Raw genomic sequence first — 21,365 nt, 5'->3', positions numbered from 1 at the left:
ATGACATAATATTTTTTATTTTGTTATGAAATTCATGTCATTAAAATTATTCATTAATATCTCAATATTATATATGAGTAAAATTACTATTTCAAAAATATTATTATTTAATAATTATTCTTATCCCTATTTATTCAGCCCATGTAAATTATGTAATGGGTTTGCTTAAATAGAAATTGAATATTATCATTTTATTTGAAAGATTAATAGGGAAACGAAAGATACTTATTGCCCTTAATTTGTCTCTTTGCATTAATCATTATCCTATACTCATTTCTCTCACTATTCTTTGTACATGGGAAAGCAACCTATCATTTACTTCACTAATTTTGCTTATCCATGATCGATCTAGTCTATCTTTATCCAATGAAAATTAATAAGCTAGCCGCTAGCTGAATAGAATTTTCTTTTCTTTTCTTTTCTGTTTGAGAAGAATTAATAATCCAATCTCTTCGTCAATAAACGACAAAAAAGAAGACAAAGTCAAAAAAAATTGCATTTGCATAATTGTAGGATCTAAATGATAAGTTGGAAAACATTTTATAACCTAGAAAATATGTAAGATGATCATAAGTTTGAATGGCAGGACTCTCTCTTGCAGTCAATTTTTGAGCCCTAGCTGTTTAGAACATTATGATCATGATGATCCATATTCCATAACAAAGGAGACCAAGAGGTTTTTAATTATTTTTTTTTTTATTCCATGCTCAAACAAAATAATCAAGATCTTGTTACAATCAAATACGATACACAAAAGAAAATATATCATGATTATGCCTATATTTTGCCAGTAAACAATGTAACTTCTCTCATGTTACATCCGACAACTGAATCTTTAAAACAAAAGCAAGGCTGGGTAGGTGAATGTTTTTGATGTTTAATAATTTGATCATTTCGGTGTCAAACCTTGTTTTGTAGTTTTGTCCTTCATGACTGGCAAATTCACCACAACACCCTGATTAATTCCTTTTCAAGTTTTTTTTTTTTTTGAAAAATGTAATAAAAATGTGAAAAATGATTAGAAATCAATGCCAATAATCACTCGAGATCCTACTATTAAAACAGAAAATCATGGGATCCAAAAGACAATGTCTAGTAGGTGAAATACATGAAACATTGCTTCATAAACATGTCATCTACAAACCCATACAAAAAAATGCATGTAGAGATATCAAGAAACATAAAATGAAGGAATGATCATCTCGGCGGGTTAGATGAGCATTTGTTGGCTGAAATGCGTCGAGGATGTATAATTTTGATTAATTTTAGTGTATTTAACTATCGAAATTAAAACATATGAAGATGATGAGGAAGATATTGTCTTATTGTGGAAGGTGGCAAAGAAAAAAAAAGGGTGTCATAACTTTTAGGCAATAAAATGATTGTTGAAAACGACCTTGAGGGAGATTGAGAGATGGGGGGGAGGTAAGTTTTCATTAGGGTTTCAATAAAGGGATTGAAAAATGTAGGGGAAGATAAGGGGCATTTTCCTCACTTGGGCATCATGTTGTTGGCCATTTGTACGCTACCTAGAAAGTGTACTCAATCACCCAATTCTTGGATTTTTTTTTTTTTTTTTTTTCATCCCAAGAAATTCCTTAAATACAAGTCTTTCCTCCTACTCCTAGCCCCTTGTGCCCTTTAGTGCCTCCTCCCTCCTCTGACCTCTCCCATTTTCCCTTTTTTCACCTGCACATTTCACACTCTAGAAAACCAAACTTCTTATGGTGATAGTGCTAAAGTGCGCATTATGCATTGGCTAATATGTAGTGCGCACTGCGCATCCCACGCACCATATGAATAGACTGAATTTTTTTTATTAGCCCTAAAATGAACCGAGTGCGCTCATAGGTCACATATCCATTTTTGCACCAAAGACACTCCCTCTCACACACAAAAGGAAAAGCCATTAAAGGTCTCTCTTTTACCTTCCCTGAGTTACTTTCTCCACTCTCTCTCTCCCTCTCTCTCTCTCTCTCAAACCAGTGGGAAGAGTTCAAACTCCAAAGCTTTTTCTATGTCTGTCAACAAAAATGGTTGCAAAACGTAGCTTGAACCTTTGAAATCTCACTCCAGTTCTCACTACTCCCCAAGCTCAAAGCTTCAAACCTTATTCAAAAACACAAAGTGGTTTTCATATCTCTATTCTACATCGTCCATATCAATCGCATCCATGTCGTCTGATATCAGCTAAAGACGGTTTTCTCACTCTGTAATTTAAACGAATCGTAGTGCTTTGATTTTTGAATTCCAAATGGAGAGACGTGCGAGCTATGGAAACAGAGCTACCGACTTCCTTGTAGTGTCTTTGAGGTTTTAAACGATTTGGGAAAATAAGTGGGGTTTAGGGGTTGTTGGGTAATTTGGGGGAGATGGGTACAATTCGTCTGCTTTTTCCGACGGTGGGACCGCCGATCAAGCGGCGAGCAGGGTTGCGGAGAAAGCAGGCTGGGAGAGGTTCGTATAGAGGGAGTTAAAGCCTTTAGCTTTTTGTTGTTTTGGGAGGGATAGTGTGTATGTTAGAGGACGGTGAAATAGATATAGAGAGAGAGACAAAGATGGGAGGTGGCGTTGGTGATATTGGTCATACTGAGTTCTCGCAAACGCTGAGGAGCCTCTGTTTGGAGACAGGGTGGAAGTATGCAGTGTTTTGGAAGCTCAAACATCGCGCTAGGATGTGAGTTTTTGGATTCTTTCACCCTTATCTATGTCTCGTGAGTTCATATGTGTGTGTGTACTGTTTTTTTTTTTTTTTTTTCCTGGATGCTGAGAAAGAACCGGTAGTTTGTCGGAAAAGAAGCGGACGGAACTTTTGGAATTTGGATTAAAAAGAGATAAATGGATTTCGTGGCGCTTGAGATTAGTGATGTTTTAGTGGTGTCCATATCTTTTGTGCTTTGTTTTTGTTAAAAGAATTTATGTTTGCTAAATTTGTCGAGTGTGATCAGTTTTTTTTCCTTTCCTTCTTTCTTTTTTCCTTTTCTTTTCGAAGTTGACATGAGTTAGTTTGGAATTTGAGTGAAAAGAGGAGCGTGCTATGCATCTAACTTTTTTGTTTTTTGGGTTTAATTACTTCTAGGGGTTTTTCGTACTTATAAAAAAAAAAAAAATACTGCTAGGAGTCTTTCTTTAATTTTGTTTTGTTTTAATATGTTACGAGGTCTGAATAATTATGTAGTGCGGAGTAAAATTTAGTCTGAACACTGTTTGGTTTGAAATTATATAAAAACATGTCTCCGTGATTTTCATTATGATCATGGTTTCTTTTGCAGGGTGCTGACATGGGAGGATGCATACTATGATTACCATGAGCAGCATGATTCTTTGGAGAATAATTGCTGCAGTAAGACACTGGACAAATTGCATGATGGCCATTATTCGCATGATCCCCTAGGTTTAGCCGTGGCAAAGATGTCGTATCATGTATATTCTCTGGGAGAAGGGTAGGACACTTCTCACTTATTTACTATATGAGGTGGCTATCTGATATTGCTCGTCATGCTACTGTGATAGAAGGATGTTTTTTAACATTGCCCGCATGTTACTTCTTTTCATATCCCCTTATACCTTCTTATGGTTTTGTTAATTAAGAAACCTCTTGATTAATATAAAAGAATCTCATGCTTGTAGTCATTCTTCCTGGTTTGCATATTCACTTTGCATCTTCATCCTTCGTTTTCACAGGATTGTTGGACAGGTGGCAGTTACGGGAAAGCATCAGTGGATCTTTGCTGATAAGCATCTTATGAGTTCTCGTTTATTATTTGAGGTGATGACCGACCTTGGCATTTTTTTTAATGAATAGCTTCCTTGGCATTCAATGAAACTAAATGACATACTTTTTTTGGTTTGCATGTATGAAAAATTCATATTGTTTTAAAAATAGCTCAACGCATGTCTAATTGGTCAATATCTGATTCTTAAATTATTGATCTTTTTCTTCTCTCTTGTATACAGTACTGTGATGGGTGGCAAACTCAATTTTCAGCGGGGATCAGGGTATGCCTACTCTTGTTTTTATGTTTTAACTATATGAGAACTGATGAATACTTGAGATGGTGAGGTTTTTGTTAATACTCTGAAAACGATTCATTACTTTCCATTTTACTTTATAACACTACTAATATTTAATTAACTAATGAGATCGATCAGTTTAAGTAGCAGTTAATTTATTGAAATCAGTCGACTCAATTGTTGGTGGTATGTATAATTGGATACCACAGCAAGCTATTTGGTTGCCCATGAGCTACACCCAAGTGTCCCACCATTAGGCAAATACGCCCAGTCATTTCTGAATGTGAGCTGACATTGGAGGCACTTGCCACTCTGATGAGTCTACTTAGTTTTTGATAACATGAAGTTTAAGAGTAAAGTATTCAAGTCCTTATCTGTTATGTGCTGCAGACCTGTCATGATCCGAATTGCAATGTATCAACATATGGCTAAATAGAGAAAGAAATTAAGTAGTAACTTGTATTGATGTGACATTCATGCTTAGGTGTCGCTCTTGTATATGCCCCGCGTACTTGGGCTATGCTTATTTATATCAATAAAATCATTGTTTTACTGATAAAAAAAATTAACTTGTCCTGTTGTGTAATGATAATGGATTGATGAGTACACGGTGGGAGAACTTGTTTTTAGATCATCTAACACTTCCCTTTACTCTCTTGTTTGCCTTTACTCTTATATTTTCTACTGGGTTCTCCGGGATATTCTTTTAACAAAATTGTTTTTGTCTTGCCATGTAGACTATTGTTGTTGTGGCTGTTGGTCCGCATGGAGTTGTGCAGCTTGGCTCTTTGAATAAAGTACGACTCAAAGCTTCTTTTTTGCAATTGTTTTGTTGTATTTTTTCCTTTTTAAAATGGCAGATGCTGTGAATTTGGCATTATAGCTACTTAGTCAATAATAATATTCTCTGTCACAGTACTTGCTTCTGCATCAAATGGTGATTTAGGAGCTGTTCAACCATTTCTTGCATATTCTTATATATTATTGTTGGTGATTAAGTGCCTTTACGCTAAAATTATTAAGAAGGGCCATTGTAATGGTTAAAGGATGGAGCTAAAATCGGGTTTCGCTTCTCAGGATCCTGGTTTGGCGCATTAGAACTGGAAATAATTGGGTAAAAACAACCGGGACATCCTGTATTATGTTGTTCTCACCATAATGGGGATTTGGTGCTTCTATAATATTAAGTTATATGAATTTGAGGGTTTGAGGTCAACATTTTAGTCAGATCCTTGCATTGGGTTAAGAAAAAAAGCAAAGATAGTTGAATGAAACAGCAATCACCAAGGAAGGGATTTGTTGTTACCACTAGACCACTGAACCAATGTATTCTTTCTTATGTTTCATTTAAAGAATTGATACTTATGCTGCCCTTGTTGATTATTTTGTCACCCTTGTTGATTAATATGCTCCTGTTTATCCCATTTGTTTGTATCTTCTCATTAATGATTCACATGCTTGGATGCTTCACAGTATGCTCCCAGTAGGTTTTTTTCAGAAGTTTACCTGCTTCTCTTTAATGCTAGTTTCATGTTGTTTCTTCTATACGAATTTATGCATTGGTCTCTCAGTAATGAATTTTAATTGAATTCTAATCTATTTGAAAAACATGGGAGTAATTTTTTTGCTTGTTATAATGGCAGAGCAACACATACCGATGCTACAGTTTTTGGACTCATCCCACATCTGGTTTGATTCTGGATTTAATTTTCTTTTTGTTTCTTCTTTGAGAAAATCAGGTCACTGAAGATATGAAGCTTGTGAATCATATTAGAGATGTTTTTTTGGATCTTCAAGGTTCCTCTATAATGCATGTACCTAGTCCAATACTAAGTAGTATGAAGAATTTACTACATCTGGTAACTTTCTCATGCAAACAAATAAAGCGACGGCATAATTTGTCACTGTGTGACACCTAGTAATATTGAACTTTTGTTTTTCTCAGCAGGATATGCCAGCAAATAGTTCGGCTTCAGAGGTGATTCCTGACTGTTTACGCAATTTTGATAAAGTTGTGGACAAAGAAAGGGCAGATTTGCGGTTGCCCATCTTTCCATATTTTGGGAAGGGCGGAGGAAATTCTTATTCATTCCCACTACATGGTTTTGATCAGAAACAGACAGTTGAAGTGGTCAATGATCATGGGAGGCTTGAATTATCCACATCAGAAGGTGATGACAGTCTCCAGTCAAAATCTAACGTTATCTATTTGGAGTATCAGAAACTAGTTGGTGGCAAGACATGTGGAGGGGACACTAGTGGCTGCAAAGATATGGTGGGTTCAGAGCCCAATGTTAGTTCATTTTCACACAGTTCGGCTGCAGATGGTGTCAACTTATATGATGCTATACCTCCAGCTGACAAGAACCTCCTTGAATCTGCTGTTTGTGACAGAAATAAGTTGGATGGTAACACTTTTTACGAAAATGGTTTGTTACAGATATCTGAACCTTCAGACATGAAATTCCAAAAAGACTTGAGAAAGTTGAACTTCCAAACCGAGTTGGGTCACATGGACATATTGGACACATCTTTGAATTTTCCTGCTGGCGGTGAACTCCACGAAGCACTTGGACCAGCTTTTCTCAAAAAAAGTAATTATTTTTACTTGGAAGCAGAGAAGACTGAAAATGATGTAGATATTGAGATGCCAGAAAGGATGAGCTGTAGCCAATTGACATCAGACTCTTACCCTGATCATCTCTTAGAAGCAGTAGTATCCAATGTTTGCCAAAGTAGCAGTGATGTTAAAAGTGATAAACTATTCTGTAAGCCAGTGCATTCTCTGTCCACAACTGAAGTGACTCCAGAGCCTTCTAGTCATACTATGCATACTACTACTTCTGGAGGTTATCTGTTTGAACAGTCCTCTCTTGTAGAGGAGGACAAACTGCACTGCTTAAGCTCAATGGGGGTATGTGGTGTGATATCCCCGACAAGTTTTTCATCAAATTGTACAAGTACATGTAGTGAGCAGCTGGAGAGATCTTCTGAACCAGCTAAGAACAATAAAAAGAGAACCAGGCCTGGTGAAAATTCTAGACCTAGGCCGAGGGACAGACAATTGATCCAAGATCGTATAAAGGAGCTGCGGGAGCTGGTGCCCAACGGATCAAAGGTGACTTTCTCGTGATCTGTCTGTCTGCTGAGTTTTGGTCTAGTGATAGTTGCAGTTATTGATATAATGTGTTCTGAAATTTTCATGATAATTGTGCAGTGCAGTATTGATTCACTGCTGGAACGTACAATCAAACACATGATCTTTCTGCAAAGCATAACTAAGCATGCTGACAAGCTAAGCAAATGTGCCAATTCTAAGGTAAAGGGTTAAGCATTCAATGCCTAAGTATCTTCCAGCATTCACTTGACTAATAAAGAACTCAACCGGCCTCCATCATAAATTAAGATGCAAATATTGGATTTCCTTTACACCCCCATAATAGTAGGTACAACTGAATTTTGAATACATGTCACAGTGCTTATAGATAAACCACCTATAATTTGTTTGGAGTGGACTCACTGATCGGAAAAGGAAATAAATTGTTTGAAGTGGACTCCTCCGTGCCACTTTGGTCACAATAATACCATCACTATAAAAATAAAGTTTTATTCATTCCTTTTCCAAGTCTGTTCAACGATAAAATTTCTAGACTTAAAATTGATATAAACCCAGACTTCACTGTCTACAACCTATCAGCAAGGCCATATCTGTTTTGGTGGCTTTAATATATTATTCTCCTGTTTTTTTATATGTAATAAATAAATTTGCAGTTGCATGGCAAGGGAACAGCAGGCATTGTAGGATCATCTGGGTCTGAGCTAGGTTCAAGCTGGGCAGTGGAGGTGGGAGGTCATTTGAAAGTTTGTTCGATAATAGTAGAGAACCGTAACAAGAATGGTCAGATGCTTGTAGAGGTACGGATTGGCAATACATGTAACACTTTTTGTAGGTTCATGGGATTTATAAAAAGAAAGAAATAATGAAATAAAAAAACAAAACAAAACAAGAAGAAACCCCAAAATAAATTATGAATGACAGTCCAATTTGGTTCTCCAAAGAATACGCTCCTCTATTTATCCCTTTTTTCTTTCCCATCTCATAGTCAGTACTGCTTTCTTTGTGTTTCCAGTATCACCACTAGAGCTGATATGTGCAGATGTTGTGTGAGGATTGCAGCCATTTTCTTGAGATAGCAGAGGCCATCAGAAGTTTAGGTCTTACAATCTTAAAAGGTGCAACAGAAGCCCATGGGGAGAAGACGTGGATATGTTTTGTGGTTGAGGTATGTCCAGAATCCTAGATGCGGATGTTTGGTTCTTACTGACTGTTCACATGTTTGACTATTTGGAGTTTCTAATTATTCAGGGTCAGAACAACAGAAGCATGCACAGAATGGATATACTGTGGTCCCTTGTTCACATATTGCAACAACCCAAGAAAGAAATGCAACAATGATGGCTTGTCAGCTCTTGGAGATTTGCATGTAGGCTACTCTGTAAAATATCGTGAGTCATATGCAATCTTTTATAGGGTTTTCTGGTCTGTAGCTTTTGTTTGAACAAAACCCCCCCCCCCCCCCCCCCCCAAAAAAAAAAAGAACAAAAGAAAGGGGAAAGAAGTCCAAGGAGGATGAAAGGGGAGAGTATTTATGTTTCTTTAAATTACTGTGTGCAAGTGTAAAAGTGGTATTTGTCCCTCTATTTATCGCTTGGAAGATTTGCTGGAAGTTTGATTTTTGCTAGAAAAAATGTGTATTTTATTTTATTTATTGCCAATTCTTTTGGTGCTTTCATTTATTGCCAGTCTTATATTTATTGAACATTTCCAGCCAGGGTCCCCAAATAATGATGAAACAAGCTGTAAGAAAGTAAAGGCGAAATTATAAACAAACTGTAATATCATAGACTTCTCGACTTCCTTGGTATCAGTTAAAGCATTCCCCAACTTGTAATTTTGAAGTACCTCAGACTTACATTCCATTGGCATCAAGTTAAGACTTTAAAGTGAGGAAGAGCTGAGTTGCCATCCAGTCCCTTTGATCTGTAATAGGCAAGATATTCAGTAATATGAGTTTCCCTGTATATGGGTGGGTCCATATCGGATAGAAACTCCTTGATTGGCCCATATGGCTGCAATTTGTGCGTAGCACTTGGATAGAAAAAGCATGCAACTGAAACCCTGGGCCCAACACGTCCAGCCAGCACCCTGTGCTTCACGCTTTTGAACTTGTCATTTGTGATAAGCTACAACAGTAGGGAAAATACAGCCAAGTTGTGATGCAAGATTGAATGATACCATAAACAAGAGTACAAGAGCAAAAGTAGTTGCTTTTATTTCTTATTGCATTGGATTTTTCTGCCTTTAGTTCTCATACACATACCGTGTGTTTGCATGCCGCTTATAGGTCTTTTCATTGGAATTTTGTATACCTATCAGAAAAAAGGGGGAAGGAAGAATAGGAGGAAAAATTATGTGAGGAGAAACTATGCTACCTGCATAAAGTCACCAATGTTGGCTACTAGTGCTCCTTCCACTGGTGGAACGTCAACCCAGTGATTTTGATGGAGGACTTGGAGGCCACCAATACTGTCTTGCAAGAGTACAGTTATACAGGAGGGGTCTGAATGCTTAGTTGCGCCAAGGGTTAAGTCTGGTTCAGGACAAGCTGGGTAGTAGTGGCACACCAATGATTCAGTTTTCATGCATTCTATGCGAGCAATGTAGTCACTGCTAAGCCCCAAAGCCTTTGATAGTAATTCTGAGAGCCTCGTGCTTAGTTCGATGATGTATTTCATATATTCGCTTACAGCCTCCCTGAAGAACAACACACAAGTTTTAGTTAGGTTTGCATAGGCATGCAGTATCCATGTGTTTGTGTTTTTAATTCATTTTCAACCATAGTTCTAGTACCTGCATACTAGGGGAAATTCTTCAGGGTTTAGAGAACCATCTTGGAAATCAAACGCGATTGAATCCCTCCAATTTGCTGCTCTCGACACGAGGAGGTCACCGTTGCAGTAATACCTCACTCGTTGCTTGTAATCTCGTGAGTACCACTGCATCTTCTCCTCCTTTGGTTGCTCATGGAATTGTCTCACAGCTTCTATCATGTTGTTCAAGACCATAGCTGGAACTCCATGATTAACCATTTGAAAGAAACCCCATGTTTCTGATGCTTCACGTATTTCATCGATAACCTCCGTCTGCCAGCAACATTCAAGGCCTCGGAGATCTATCACTGGAACTTGGAAGTGTACGGACGTAGCTGGAGATGACTTTGGAAGGCTCTCCGATGGATGGATGAGGAACCTTGGCACCTTGGCGACACCAGAGTCAACTAGCCCTTTAACTCCATGTTTTGTTTCATCGAACTCCTTCACTTCTTTGGCTCTGTCATACCCTAACTCATTTCCTGGATCACCCATTTCAGCGTTAACAGTAAGTTCCATGCTAGAGGAGTGGGTTCTGGACTATCAAAATGGAATTTCTTCCTCAAATTTGAGTAGTTGGAAGTGGTCATTCAAGCAAAAGAAAGGGAACTAGATGCCAATGCTGAATGAACGATCTCGAAGACGAGATGCCTATGATTTTAAAATTGTACGTGTGAGCAAAAGGCCAAGAAAAGGAGATACCCACTTGTGGCCTTTACCCATCACCATATATAGTCATTCTGAGCATTAGTAGTGAACTAGACATAATCAAAATTTAGTCAAGTTTTGGCTAGGTTGCTTAAAATGCATCCACATCAAGCTAGCCATATCTACAATAATTTTAACTTTCACGTTCTTAACTAGCTAAATGTAGCCGGCCCAAATCTCTAGCTAAGTCATTTTTTGTTACGATCCCACATCGACTAAGTGTGGGATTGGTTGATGGTTTATAAGCTTCTAGGCACCCTTCCCTTGTAAGCTAGTTTTCAAGGGTGAGTTCTACCTAGTAGGTTCATAACAAATTGTATCAGAGCCACTCCACATCTAAGGCCATGTTGCGACGGTTGCAATCGTGCGGCACGGGGGGTGATGCCGGCATGGTAGTGTTCGCCCGGAGCTAGGAAAAGACCTAGCGCACAGTCAGCCCATGTGAGCGCCGGGACTGTCGTGGACGTCGACTGTGGAGCGTGGTGGTTGTTACGATCCTACATCGACTAAGTATGAGATTGGTTAATAGTTTATAAGCCCTAGGCACCATTCCCTTATAAGCTAGTTTTCAAGGGTGAGTTCTATCTAGTGGGTTCATAACATTTTTTCACATTAAAATATTCTTTGCCATCTTATTTCGCGCACTCAACCATCTTAGAGAGAGTTTGTTATTTAGAATTGTTGAAAAGTCGTTAACTAAATTAGAAAAAAATGAATTTTCTAATCAAATAATGACTATACCACTGCTAATGCTCTCTGACATTACAACACATCAATGCAAGTTAATCAAGAAAGCTTTCTTGATAAGTTGGGCCTATTACGTAATCACCACTTCCCAAAATGAGGAGAGGCCACATCGACTAGGGTAAGCAAGATAGCTTTCATGCAAGTTAATCGGGATATTGGAGAACACCATCGTATTAGCCAATCGTATGTGTATTCTGCAATAATTGTTCCGGATCTTCTTGCATCCCGTAAACAGAAGCATTCTTATTACAATCCTGGCACGTTCCACACATGGAGTAATTAATGGTGTGGCTTTCAAAACAAGACTGGGGGTGCTACGTGCATAATAATGCACATAGACAGTCCTCCTAAAAAAGGTCGTGAGCTCGTGCGGGTGGCCCTTCATCGACATAGCAAGATAGTATGCATGCGATGTATGAGGACGCAAGCATGTAATAAGTCGGCAACATGCAAGGAACACACGCTGTTTGTCTTCTTGTTGAGCAACGTAAGCCACTAATACCTGACAATATTTATGCAAGTCCTACTATTCGGTGTCGACACGCAAGGGACATGCACTTTTCTGCAACCTGATGCTTGGAATCTCACAACGCACGCAACTTGTAATGCATAACAGCATCATGATCAATATTTAAGCACCTTCTTTGAGGATTATTAACGACAATATCATACACATGATCACACACACATGGATGACGAGATTAGGATGCATGCATACATGCTGCTCATTAGTGACTTCATTATATATGGAGGTGATTGTGACAAACAAAAGAAGAAAAAATAGATCAGAAACGTCTAGCTAGCTAGATTACTGTTTGTTAAATGAGTGGCACACCAATCTATGCAGCAGTGTCTCGTTGCAATCTGTTTTTCAGGGACCTGACAAGATGGATGAGAAAAAATAAAAAGGTCCTGACAAAAGTAAAAAGATGAGAAACTTGGGGCTTGACCTTGAGTAGAGACAATCGATCATATAATGGTCTAGTACTATCCTTGACATGATGCAAGTCATTCAGATTTTTTGGGGCTCGGCTCATTATATATAGTTTAATATGCGGCTGGATTTTAGCAGTGGAGCCAATAATTATAAGTATAGAAATTGCCGGACACAAATTGAAACTTGAGTACCTCAAAACCTATAGCATGTCCCGCGTGAAATAACAATAGAACCAAGCGAACGAATATGTGTTACTAGTTACTACATTGTCATATTTCTTTGGTTGTTTGGCTGCAGTCACCGTCATGAGTCATGACCCTCTCTTAACTCTCTGTATTGTTTCTGTCAAGTTAACATCAACAGATGGATGAAACTCCGTCCCAACCCAGGCCAATCTTTAGACATGCATCAGTGTATGCAACTGACTTATACAACTCTTATCAACTGCCAGCTATAGCTTTGAGCTTTAGTACTATGGATGGAAGAGAATAAAACGACTCGCAATCAGCTGGAAATGGATGCTCTCGAGTGTCCATCCATAGCAAAGCAAGTCAGCATGGCGTACAGTGAGTACCGCTGGGCCCTGAGTGTAGAATTTTTGGTTAGCCAGCTCGTTTTTGTAGATGAAATGAGTTGATATTAAAATTAAAAATTAAATAAAATATTATTAGAATTTATTTTTTTAATATTATTTTGATTTTGGAATTTGAAAAAAATTAAATTGTTTATTTTATTTTGTGTGAAAATTTAAAAAAAAATTGTAATGATTAGATGAGATGAATTGAAGGGAGTTGTGAAATCAAACAAGGCCGATGCTAACTTGCTTATAAACAGAAGAAGCACAGTAACCACGTCAAGTTAGAAGAAATATATATTCAAGTCCTTACCCAAATTTAAAGGTCAAATTTGCATGATCTTAACTTGGTTGTTGATATTCTGCTGTTAAGAATTAAACAGTCAAGATTAAATAATCATTATTTATAATAAGTGTGATCTAACAGTCAATAATGCAATTACCCCTGATGAAAGATGCGATCAAACGAACAGCCCACCTTTGTTCAATTATTAAATGTTACTCTAATAATCATTAATCGATCATTCAACCGTCGGAAACTGTCAAGGATCTTGTCTGAATAGTCATCTAATTTGATTGAAAAGGCACCACTATCTACTACAACATATAGCTTTGGAAGTATGAAGGCTTGCTTTTATTAATCTTAGATTCAAACTCACTGGAAAGAACAAAATTAAAAAAACGTCGAATCATTCTAAATAATTGTGTATTGATTTTTTATTATGCATGTATAATTATTCCTCCTGCAAATAATAAACACTCTTTCTCAAAGCCTATTGCGCTTGCTTAACACCTGATATTCGGCTATCCCGAATCAAAAAACTCTATGCGTAATTATTTTTGCATATTTTTTGTACACTCAATTAATGTGATTAGTTACATAACTTTTTTTTAATATAAAATAACTGATTTGGTCAATCACATCAGTAGAATACGTAAAGAGTACACAAAAACAACTAAACGTAACAACGTCAATAAATAGCCGTATTGTTTGTCACTTTTGTCTTCCAATACTAGTTCAACTATGGTTTGATAACCCAAAAGAAAACAACATTCCAAACCCAACACTTAAGACTGTCAAGCCCAAGCATTCCTTGGCTTGCAAAAGAAAATCCATATTCACGGTTTGGGATGTTACAATGGGCGGAGGCGTTTCATATGGCAAAACGGCACATGGAGTACAACCAGCTCAGTTTCACCACAATCACCCAATGCAGTTCTAATGGTATGCATAAAAAGAGAAAAAACAAAAAAAAAAAAAAAAAAAAAACAAAAACCTCTATTTGTTTGTGCAAAAACCTTTATGTGAAGGTCTCTGCACAAACCTTTATGGAAATAGCCCGTTTTGTGTATAGGTTACCCAAGCTCAAGAAGAAAAGCTCATAAATAATCCATAAGAAACAATATACCCCATGAAATAAAAGGGGAACAGTGCACTAAAAGACCTCATTAAAAGAAAATGTTGGTCCTAAACCACACACACTGAAGCCGTTCCTAGAGGATGCAGATAATGAGTTTCAAAATAAAAGAAACAGGAAATGAATCAAATAGGCTCCTTAGTGATTGAAGATATATCTTCCAACTACACTAATTTTCTAGACAGTTTTTGTTTTGGAAACCTTCTTCTTGGATTGTCTCCTAGGAATTGAGTTCTTCATCCCAATGAAAAACAGCAACGCCCCAAAAAGGGCCATATTCTGCAACAAAAAGGTTTAAAGCAAAAACGCTTAAAAGACTTGATAAACACTGCAAAACCTATTATAATCCTGGCTACATTTCAGGAATATAAAGAATAGAAAAAGGAACAGGAAATATGATAACCTGTGTAAATTTAATGAAAAGTTGAGCAAATTCTTTCTCCTCACTGTCATAGTTGTAGAAATCATATAATATGGTAGTAGCAATCAGCTGATGCAATAGCTGCACGAAAGAAATTGACACTTGTGAAAATTGGCCCAAAACGATAGTGTCAAGAACCAGCTTGGGCCTGGCAGCTGACTCAAGTGACCCTTGAACCACAGTACTAGAAAAAGATCATAAGTAAACCACGTAGCATGGTTGAAATACCAACCAGAAGAAATGCCCCAAGAGAGCTGCCAAATATAAAGAGGATTCCTCCAAAGCCCTTCAGTGCTATAGCTGCAGTAACTAAATGTTTCACCTGATGCAAAACGTAGATAAAAAGTATCACCCAAGAGACATTGCTGGCAGGACAAGCACACACCCAGGATACATTTAATATCCAATTTTTTATTCAAAACTCTTGGTGAGCACACACCTTATACCTCATTTTAGGTGTATTGTCATAAGGATGGGCTGGATGAATACCGCTTACGATAATGCAAGAAAGTCTTAAAAAAGGGCTTTCCTATCCCAATCCAAAACTTAATCTTTGCCGAATCATTGTTTTTCTCATAAGCCCAGTCCCATGAATGGGTGGAAATAAGCAAATGAAAGAGGAAACCCCACAAACCATTTCAACCGGTAATATAGTTTTTATCATCAGCTTTCTACAACCTAGCTTCTATAAATGCCTTCTATGCAAGTCATAGCATCATATTTCACTCCCTGAAATATACCAATACTGTGAATAGGGTCCCCAAAAGGGAAAATGGCTCTACAAGGATGCAAATTCTCCAGTTTCAAATCTCAAAGAAATCAAATCCACTGAAAGCAAAGTTGGTGTAAAAATCACTAATTTTCATCAAATGTCTAGGTCTATTCTTTGACTCTCTTTCTCTCTCTCATCCATCTATATATATTATTTTATTTATTGTTCTATAGCGCTTTAAACATTCATCAAAATTACTTTGAACAACTGAAAATGAGAAACAAACACAGAGAGGGAGAGGGAAAAAGAGACTGATTCTCACTTCAATATCTGGCAGTTGCATGGTAACCTGAGACTGAACTCGTTTTGCAAAGACGTCATACTTTGGTCCGAGAGCCTTTGCTGCGGGTCCCCCATCAAGGCCATATTCATTGAACCTATAAAGAGGAATGTGTCCCAACATCTTATATTCAAGAAATTGTGAGAAACCTTATCAACCAAAACTGTTAGAGCTTAGAAACAAAAGATTGCAAGTCCCTGATATTACTTCCAAAGAAAAGAATCTTCTAATGTCACAGAATGAATTACCAGCTAAATCCAAAAGTAATAGCAATAGACAAATTAAAAGCTTTTCTTAAACCATCCATTGTAATAAAAGAAGATTTTGATCAGGAACTTAGCAGTGGATCACAATATCAAAGTCTAGTTAAAAATAATCTAATAAGGCATCTCCAAAGATGTCTAAATGGGTTCGGCATGAATTTTAAAGAAATCAGTGAAGAACAGATAACACTTCCACTTGATCCACTCCACCAAATATATCAGACTTCTATTGGTAGATAATTATCCATTGAATACCAGACTTCTATTTTTTTTTTCTTTTTAAAAATTTCTCTTATCCAAGGCAGTGTTGCAAACGTGCCGCATCCCAAATGACTAGTTTGGGGAACTTTTCACCCTTTCAATCAGATGTAGTAAGGGCTTCATAGCTACTTGACTTTAAAGGAAACTGGTGAGCCAACCTTTCATCACTAGAAACACTAATCACCTCTTTTTGATCTCATCACTTCAACTTATGCAGAAATCAAAATCCAAGAACCAACCTTTAGACAGTGACACCCATTGTTGATGTTGCATTGTGCGAAGACTTGCTGCATTCCTAGGATTCTAACCATAATTTGCACCAAATGATACCCAAAAACTACCAACTACACCCATTATTAATGTTCACACGTGAAATTTTCAAAACACCCGACATGAACAGATATGGCCCAATTCTTAGCATGAATGAATATTTGTTTTAAAGAGAAAATCCATCAATACGTTACCCTTATGTAACCAATAACCCATAACAAGCTAAACTCAAAGTGATTGATGAAGTAAATTAAAATGAGCTGGTAAGTAACATTCAATTAGTCAAACCCATAAGTTATTTTTTCAACCAAAACCATATACTAAAAAAGAAAATGCAGATCTACATCAAGTTTCAATATAAAAATGGTCAAACAACGAGTTGCAACCTAACATAACAGATCCAACAGAAATTTTCATGTCAGAAATGAAATTGCTTCAAAACCCAGAATTCATATTTGCCTAAAAACCACAAATAGGTTGCATAACTAATGAGATTACGATAGCAGGAAAAAAAAAAAAAACCATGAATACTGAAAGCATATAGAAGGTTAAACAAAAGTAGTGATTGCATGCACTAACTCTTGATAAGCAGAGAGTATGAAAACAGAGGCGAAGAGAACTCTCCCAAGAAACGAAGCGAAAGCCATCGGAGAAAGAGAGAGAGGAAATCTAGGTAAAGGCCCTGAAGTCTTCTCTGTCTCTCACTCGGTTTGTTTAGGACAAGGAAAGGAGGAAGGGATTTGAAAAGAAAGGTACCGATTGAGGGCATTATAGTCTAGATCCAAGATCTTTGTGGGGCAGTGCCGCAGTGGGCTTCTTTATGGAAACTAGTTATGAAGTTCGAGGTCCTAACTAAATGACATTGGGTTTCTACAGAATTACATGAAGCAAATTGCAATGGGGAGGGAATTGGGAAGACAGACATTTTGAAATTTGGGGAAAATAATTTTCGTTTTCTTTTTCTGAGCATATAATTTATCTCTCTTGCTAGGACCACATTTGATATTATAATTGAAAAATACACAAAACAATCTCATAAATTAGGACCACATTTAATATTCTAGCTACAAAAAAATTACACAAAACAATCTTATAAATTGATGTATCTTGATATAGTTCGTCAGATCATAAATTTACTTTTATTTTAAAGTAAATCTAACGAATAAGATAAAATCATATTAATTTGTAAGATTATTTTTATATAATTCGTTTGTAGATGTAGTAGTATTCGTACGTGTTTCTACAAAATCTTATAGATAAAGTTTTTCCTTTCTATTTTTTTCAAATTGAAAATTATGGTATCGTTTGTTTTCAGAAAATATTTCATCTTATCTCACCTTATCATTATAATTTTTTTAAATTTCTACACAAAATAAAATAAACAATTTAACTTTTTCAAATCTTAAAATAAAAATAATATTAAAAAATATATTCTAATAATATTTTATTTAACTTTTTAACTTTAATCTCAACTCATCTAATCTCATTTCATCTTTAAAAATAAACAAGCGTATATCATATTCCACGAATGTTTGAAAAGAAAAGGGCAACCCCCCAATGTCATTGATGGGTCTACAATCACATTTATTGATGGCACAAGAGAAGATTGCTTTTTAAGGTAATTGATGTTGATGTACAGTAAATGCAGCACTACTGGGAGCTATTTCAAATTTGGGATTGTTGGATTGATTTTTTTTTTTTGTAGGAGGAACCGTAGGATTTGAAATTTGAACATCTTCTCTCTCTCCCGAGTAAATTATGTGCATGTTTGAATTGTGAGAGGAAAATATATCTTACAACTTATAGTTTAAATATTAAATTCTTTTATTAAAAAATTATTTATGATAATTAAATATTTAAAGCACTTTTAAATTTATTAGTTTTGTTTAGAAACAAATTTAAAAAGTAATTTTTGATATAGAAATTATGATCAATTAATTTTTTTTTTAAAATTATGATCATATTTTTAAAAATTTTAAAGTCATAATTATCTGAAAGTTATATTGATATTTTTACTCATTGACAATCTTTTTAAAATTAAAATTATATTTCACATTATTCAAAAGAGTACTTTGAGAAAAGATATGAAAATAATATTTTTTTTAACCTATTTGAGATTAAAAAATATTTTACTATGTAAAACACAAACAACCTAATTTTTCTAATAAAAAGCTTTTTAAGAAATTTTTTAAGATTCGTAACGCAAAAAGCTCTGTCTATAAGGTGGCTTATTGGCTGAACCATAGACTGTGATAATTAAGGGTGTAAATTTAAACCGAGAAGTCGGTCCGAACTGGACCGGTTGGTTCAGAACTAGTTCCTATATTATGAAAACTGGTCGGATCCAGTCCGGTTTCGATTTCATAGTTTCCAGGACTGGACCGGACCGGTTAGAAAATATATATAAAAATTAATTTTATATATTATACAAAATATTTTTATATATATAAGTTATATACATAATATATAATTATATATTAAGTTTTTATATATAATATATATAATTATATATCATATATGAAATAATTTCATATTATAATTTATAAATTATAACATAAAATGTTAATCTTAAATATGCACATTTGTAATTTGTTTGATCATATACTATTAATATAATTATATATAAGATAATGTTATTATAATTTATAAAATAAAATTTTAATCTTAAAGATGAAAATTTAATTAATCATATGCTTTAAACATAATATATATATATTAAATTATTAATAACATTTTATGAGTAACACTTTATTATATGTTTTTTACATTTTAAAAAATCTGAAAAACCAGACCGGAAACCGATTTAAAAGGATAACCGGAGCGTAATCGATTTTGAAAAATGCAAAACCGATACATACCAATTCGGTCTTAAATTTTGTCCAAAACCGGACCGGACCGGTTACACCTCCAGTGATAATAAGATTGCATGTCAATTTACAAAGAGAATTGATTGCACTTTCTAATATTAAATGAGTTAGAGAAATGATAATTGAAATCGTGAGTATGCAAACGTCGTGCAATTACTTTAAAAAAAAGTGAATAAATACAGAACTCACATGAAAAGAAAATTAATTTTTCAATAGTAGAACCCACTCCACTCTTTTTCAAAGCGACTGCACGACACTTACGCACTCCATGACTGTACGTAGCATTACTCAAATAAATATAATCTTAGGATAGGAAACATTTCTACAGCCGATTTAAACCCTCTTTGTTTTATTACCTGATAAAGGTAATTCAAAGTTCAATAATAATAAAGGGTACTTGGTGGTTATTTCTGTCTTCTCATGTTAGCATTGGGAATAAAAGATTAGTAATATTAATCCTTCTGGCACATGTTAGGGAAATGCATCTCAGAAGTCATGCATAGTCAACTGCAAGTCTTACCTTTAGATATAATCCATGCTTTTCGGGTTTGACGTGCAGGATTTGACTGAAGAGGTTGAGAAACTACTTTCAATGTATCATCAAACTGATGAAGCGATGCTACAAGGAGCAGCAAATGAAAATATAAAGCTAATTGGGGATGTTAAAGGATAAAATTGGAGCTTATGAGCGATAAGGGTTCAACACAGCCACAGTACATTTTTCAAGCCTAAAAATGATTGCAAAATGAACACAGCAAAAAAGCCGAATTTGGCTCAAGAAGCTGGATTTGTCCTCGAATATCATATACCAATCAGCTGCACGAAATATTATAGTTTTCATGCAATATCACATGTCGATCAACATACTAATCAGTGTGCACAAGAAATAGTTGATTACTCAATAATCAAAATACAACCCCGAAGCCATCACAACTGCAAAGCCGAGATCCAATTGCCAACAAAATAACCAGGAATGCTCTTGAGCCAGCTTCAGTGGAGTGCGAAAGATGGAGTCGATGAACTCCTCGAGGCAATTTGCCAGGAGACAATTCTATATACAATTAAAGAAGCTAACTGAGCTCAAGAAGAAAATAATCTTTCATACTTTGTAGATTGAAAGAGGTTTGCTAACAATCATTTGCAGATTCTGTTAATAATCTCTTCATTAGGCATTAAGACAATAAAAGGTGTAAGATTTCTACAAGTTTATCTGCAGATGGTTCAAAATCAAAGCACCAAGAATGATATCGTTTTGGTACATAAAGCTAGTGCTTCAATTGCTCATAAAATCTTATAAGCAATAACCACAGTTTGACAAATCCTCCAGTCAAAAAAAAAAAAAAAAAAAAAACGAAAAGTGGGCTGGAGGAAGCAAGAAAGAGACTGCATTAAGATCAACTTAATCATTGCCAACAAGTACTTTAAAAAGGGCACAGCTCAAGGAGCATTGAACCCTCCTACCAACTCCAATTCACATTGAGATCAACTTTAATGGGCCATACAAGTAGTTCAGGATATGTTTTCATGAACATTCTCAGTCAATCCAATAGATGTCACGTTTGTTAAGTCAATCATTTAGATAAAATGTCACTTAAAACATGTCACATCCATCGCTGCAATTGGGCCGATAAAAATCAGGATTTAAAATGGCATCTTTATATCTGCATTACAAAACAAAGACAATGCAGAATAATGTTTTGTCAGAAAATTGGACATTGGTTTCTAGCTAACAATCTAGTGCATATAACGAGAATGATCAGATAGAGCTAATACATATAGATGCCATCATTACGGCAATCAAACCAACAGGGAAACATCCTCTATTCATCATTTCATTCTCCAAAATCAGCAAACCAAAACCCCAAAAATAAAGGAAATATAAAATCTTTCAGAACAGAGCAA

The 21,365-nt window shown here is 35.8% G+C and overlaps 3 protein-coding genes and 1 non-coding gene across 8 annotated transcripts; 1 reads left to right on the top strand and 3 right to left on the bottom strand.

Moving 5' to 3' along the window:
• The first annotated feature begins 1,632 nt into the window (after positions 1 to 1,632).
• Positions 1,633 to 8,588, top strand: LOC121252020 (transcription factor bHLH155). Of its 5 annotated transcripts, none has more exons than XR_005938168.1 (11): positions 1,635 to 2,677; positions 3,273 to 3,443; positions 3,685 to 3,769; positions 3,958 to 3,999; positions 4,752 to 4,811; positions 5,754 to 5,873; positions 5,960 to 7,132; positions 7,232 to 7,333; positions 7,786 to 7,929; positions 8,192 to 8,297; positions 8,381 to 8,588. XR_005938168.1 is itself a non-coding variant. In XM_041151472.1 (11 exons), exons 1-11 carry the CDS (start codon positions 2,517 to 2,519, stop codon positions 8,468 to 8,470), a joined length of 2,271 nt encoding a protein of 756 aa, XP_041007406.1. In that variant the 5' UTR covers positions 1,635 to 2,516; the 3' UTR covers positions 8,471 to 8,588. The 5 variants fall into 5 exon arrangements, 3 of the variants coding, with proteins under 3 accessions (XP_041007406.1, XP_041007407.1, XP_041007405.1); XM_041151472.1 differs by having other exon boundaries at positions 5,963 to 7,132; positions 8,172 to 8,297; XM_041151471.1 differs by having other exon boundaries at positions 1,636 to 2,677; positions 8,172 to 8,297.
• A 306-nt stretch (positions 8,589 to 8,894) lies between these two features.
• On the bottom strand, positions 8,895 to 10,646 carry LOC121252023 (1-aminocyclopropane-1-carboxylate oxidase homolog 1-like). The gene is made up of 3 exons (XM_041151476.1): positions 9,926 to 10,646; positions 9,508 to 9,829; positions 8,895 to 9,258 (listed from the first exon to the last, which is right to left on the bottom strand). The coding sequence occupies exons 1-3, from the start codon at positions 10,462 to 10,464 to the stop codon at positions 9,001 to 9,003; spliced, it is 1,119 nt and encodes a 372-aa protein (XP_041007410.1). The 5' UTR covers positions 10,465 to 10,646; the 3' UTR covers positions 8,895 to 9,000.
• A 3,336-nt stretch (positions 10,647 to 13,982) lies between these two features.
• Positions 13,983 to 17,460, bottom strand: LOC121253652. Its single transcript, XM_041153645.1, has 5 exons — positions 17,176 to 17,460; positions 15,785 to 15,899; positions 14,983 to 15,072; positions 14,733 to 14,831; positions 13,983 to 14,608 (listed from the first exon to the last, which is right to left on the bottom strand). Exons 1-5 carry the CDS (start codon positions 17,241 to 17,243, stop codon positions 14,507 to 14,509), a joined length of 474 nt encoding a protein of 157 aa, XP_041009579.1. The 5' UTR covers positions 17,244 to 17,460; the 3' UTR covers positions 13,983 to 14,506.
• A 3,753-nt stretch (positions 17,461 to 21,213) lies between these two features.
• Positions 21,214 to 21,301, bottom strand: LOC121253734. The gene has a single exon (XR_005938458.1). It is a non-coding gene; the product is annotated as a small nucleolar RNA Z102/R77 (small nucleolar RNA).
• Positions 21,302 to 21,365: the final 64 nt, after the last annotated feature.

This window comes from Juglans microcarpa x Juglans regia, chromosome 2S, assembly GCF_004785595.1.
Source record: "Juglans microcarpa x Juglans regia isolate MS1-56 chromosome 2S, Jm3101_v1.0, whole genome shotgun sequence".
NCBI lineage: Eukaryota > Viridiplantae > Streptophyta > Magnoliopsida > Fagales > Juglandaceae > Juglans > Juglans microcarpa x Juglans regia.
The sequence above is the reverse complement of the archived record's forward strand: the minus strand, read 5'-3'. Positions and strand labels throughout refer to the sequence as shown.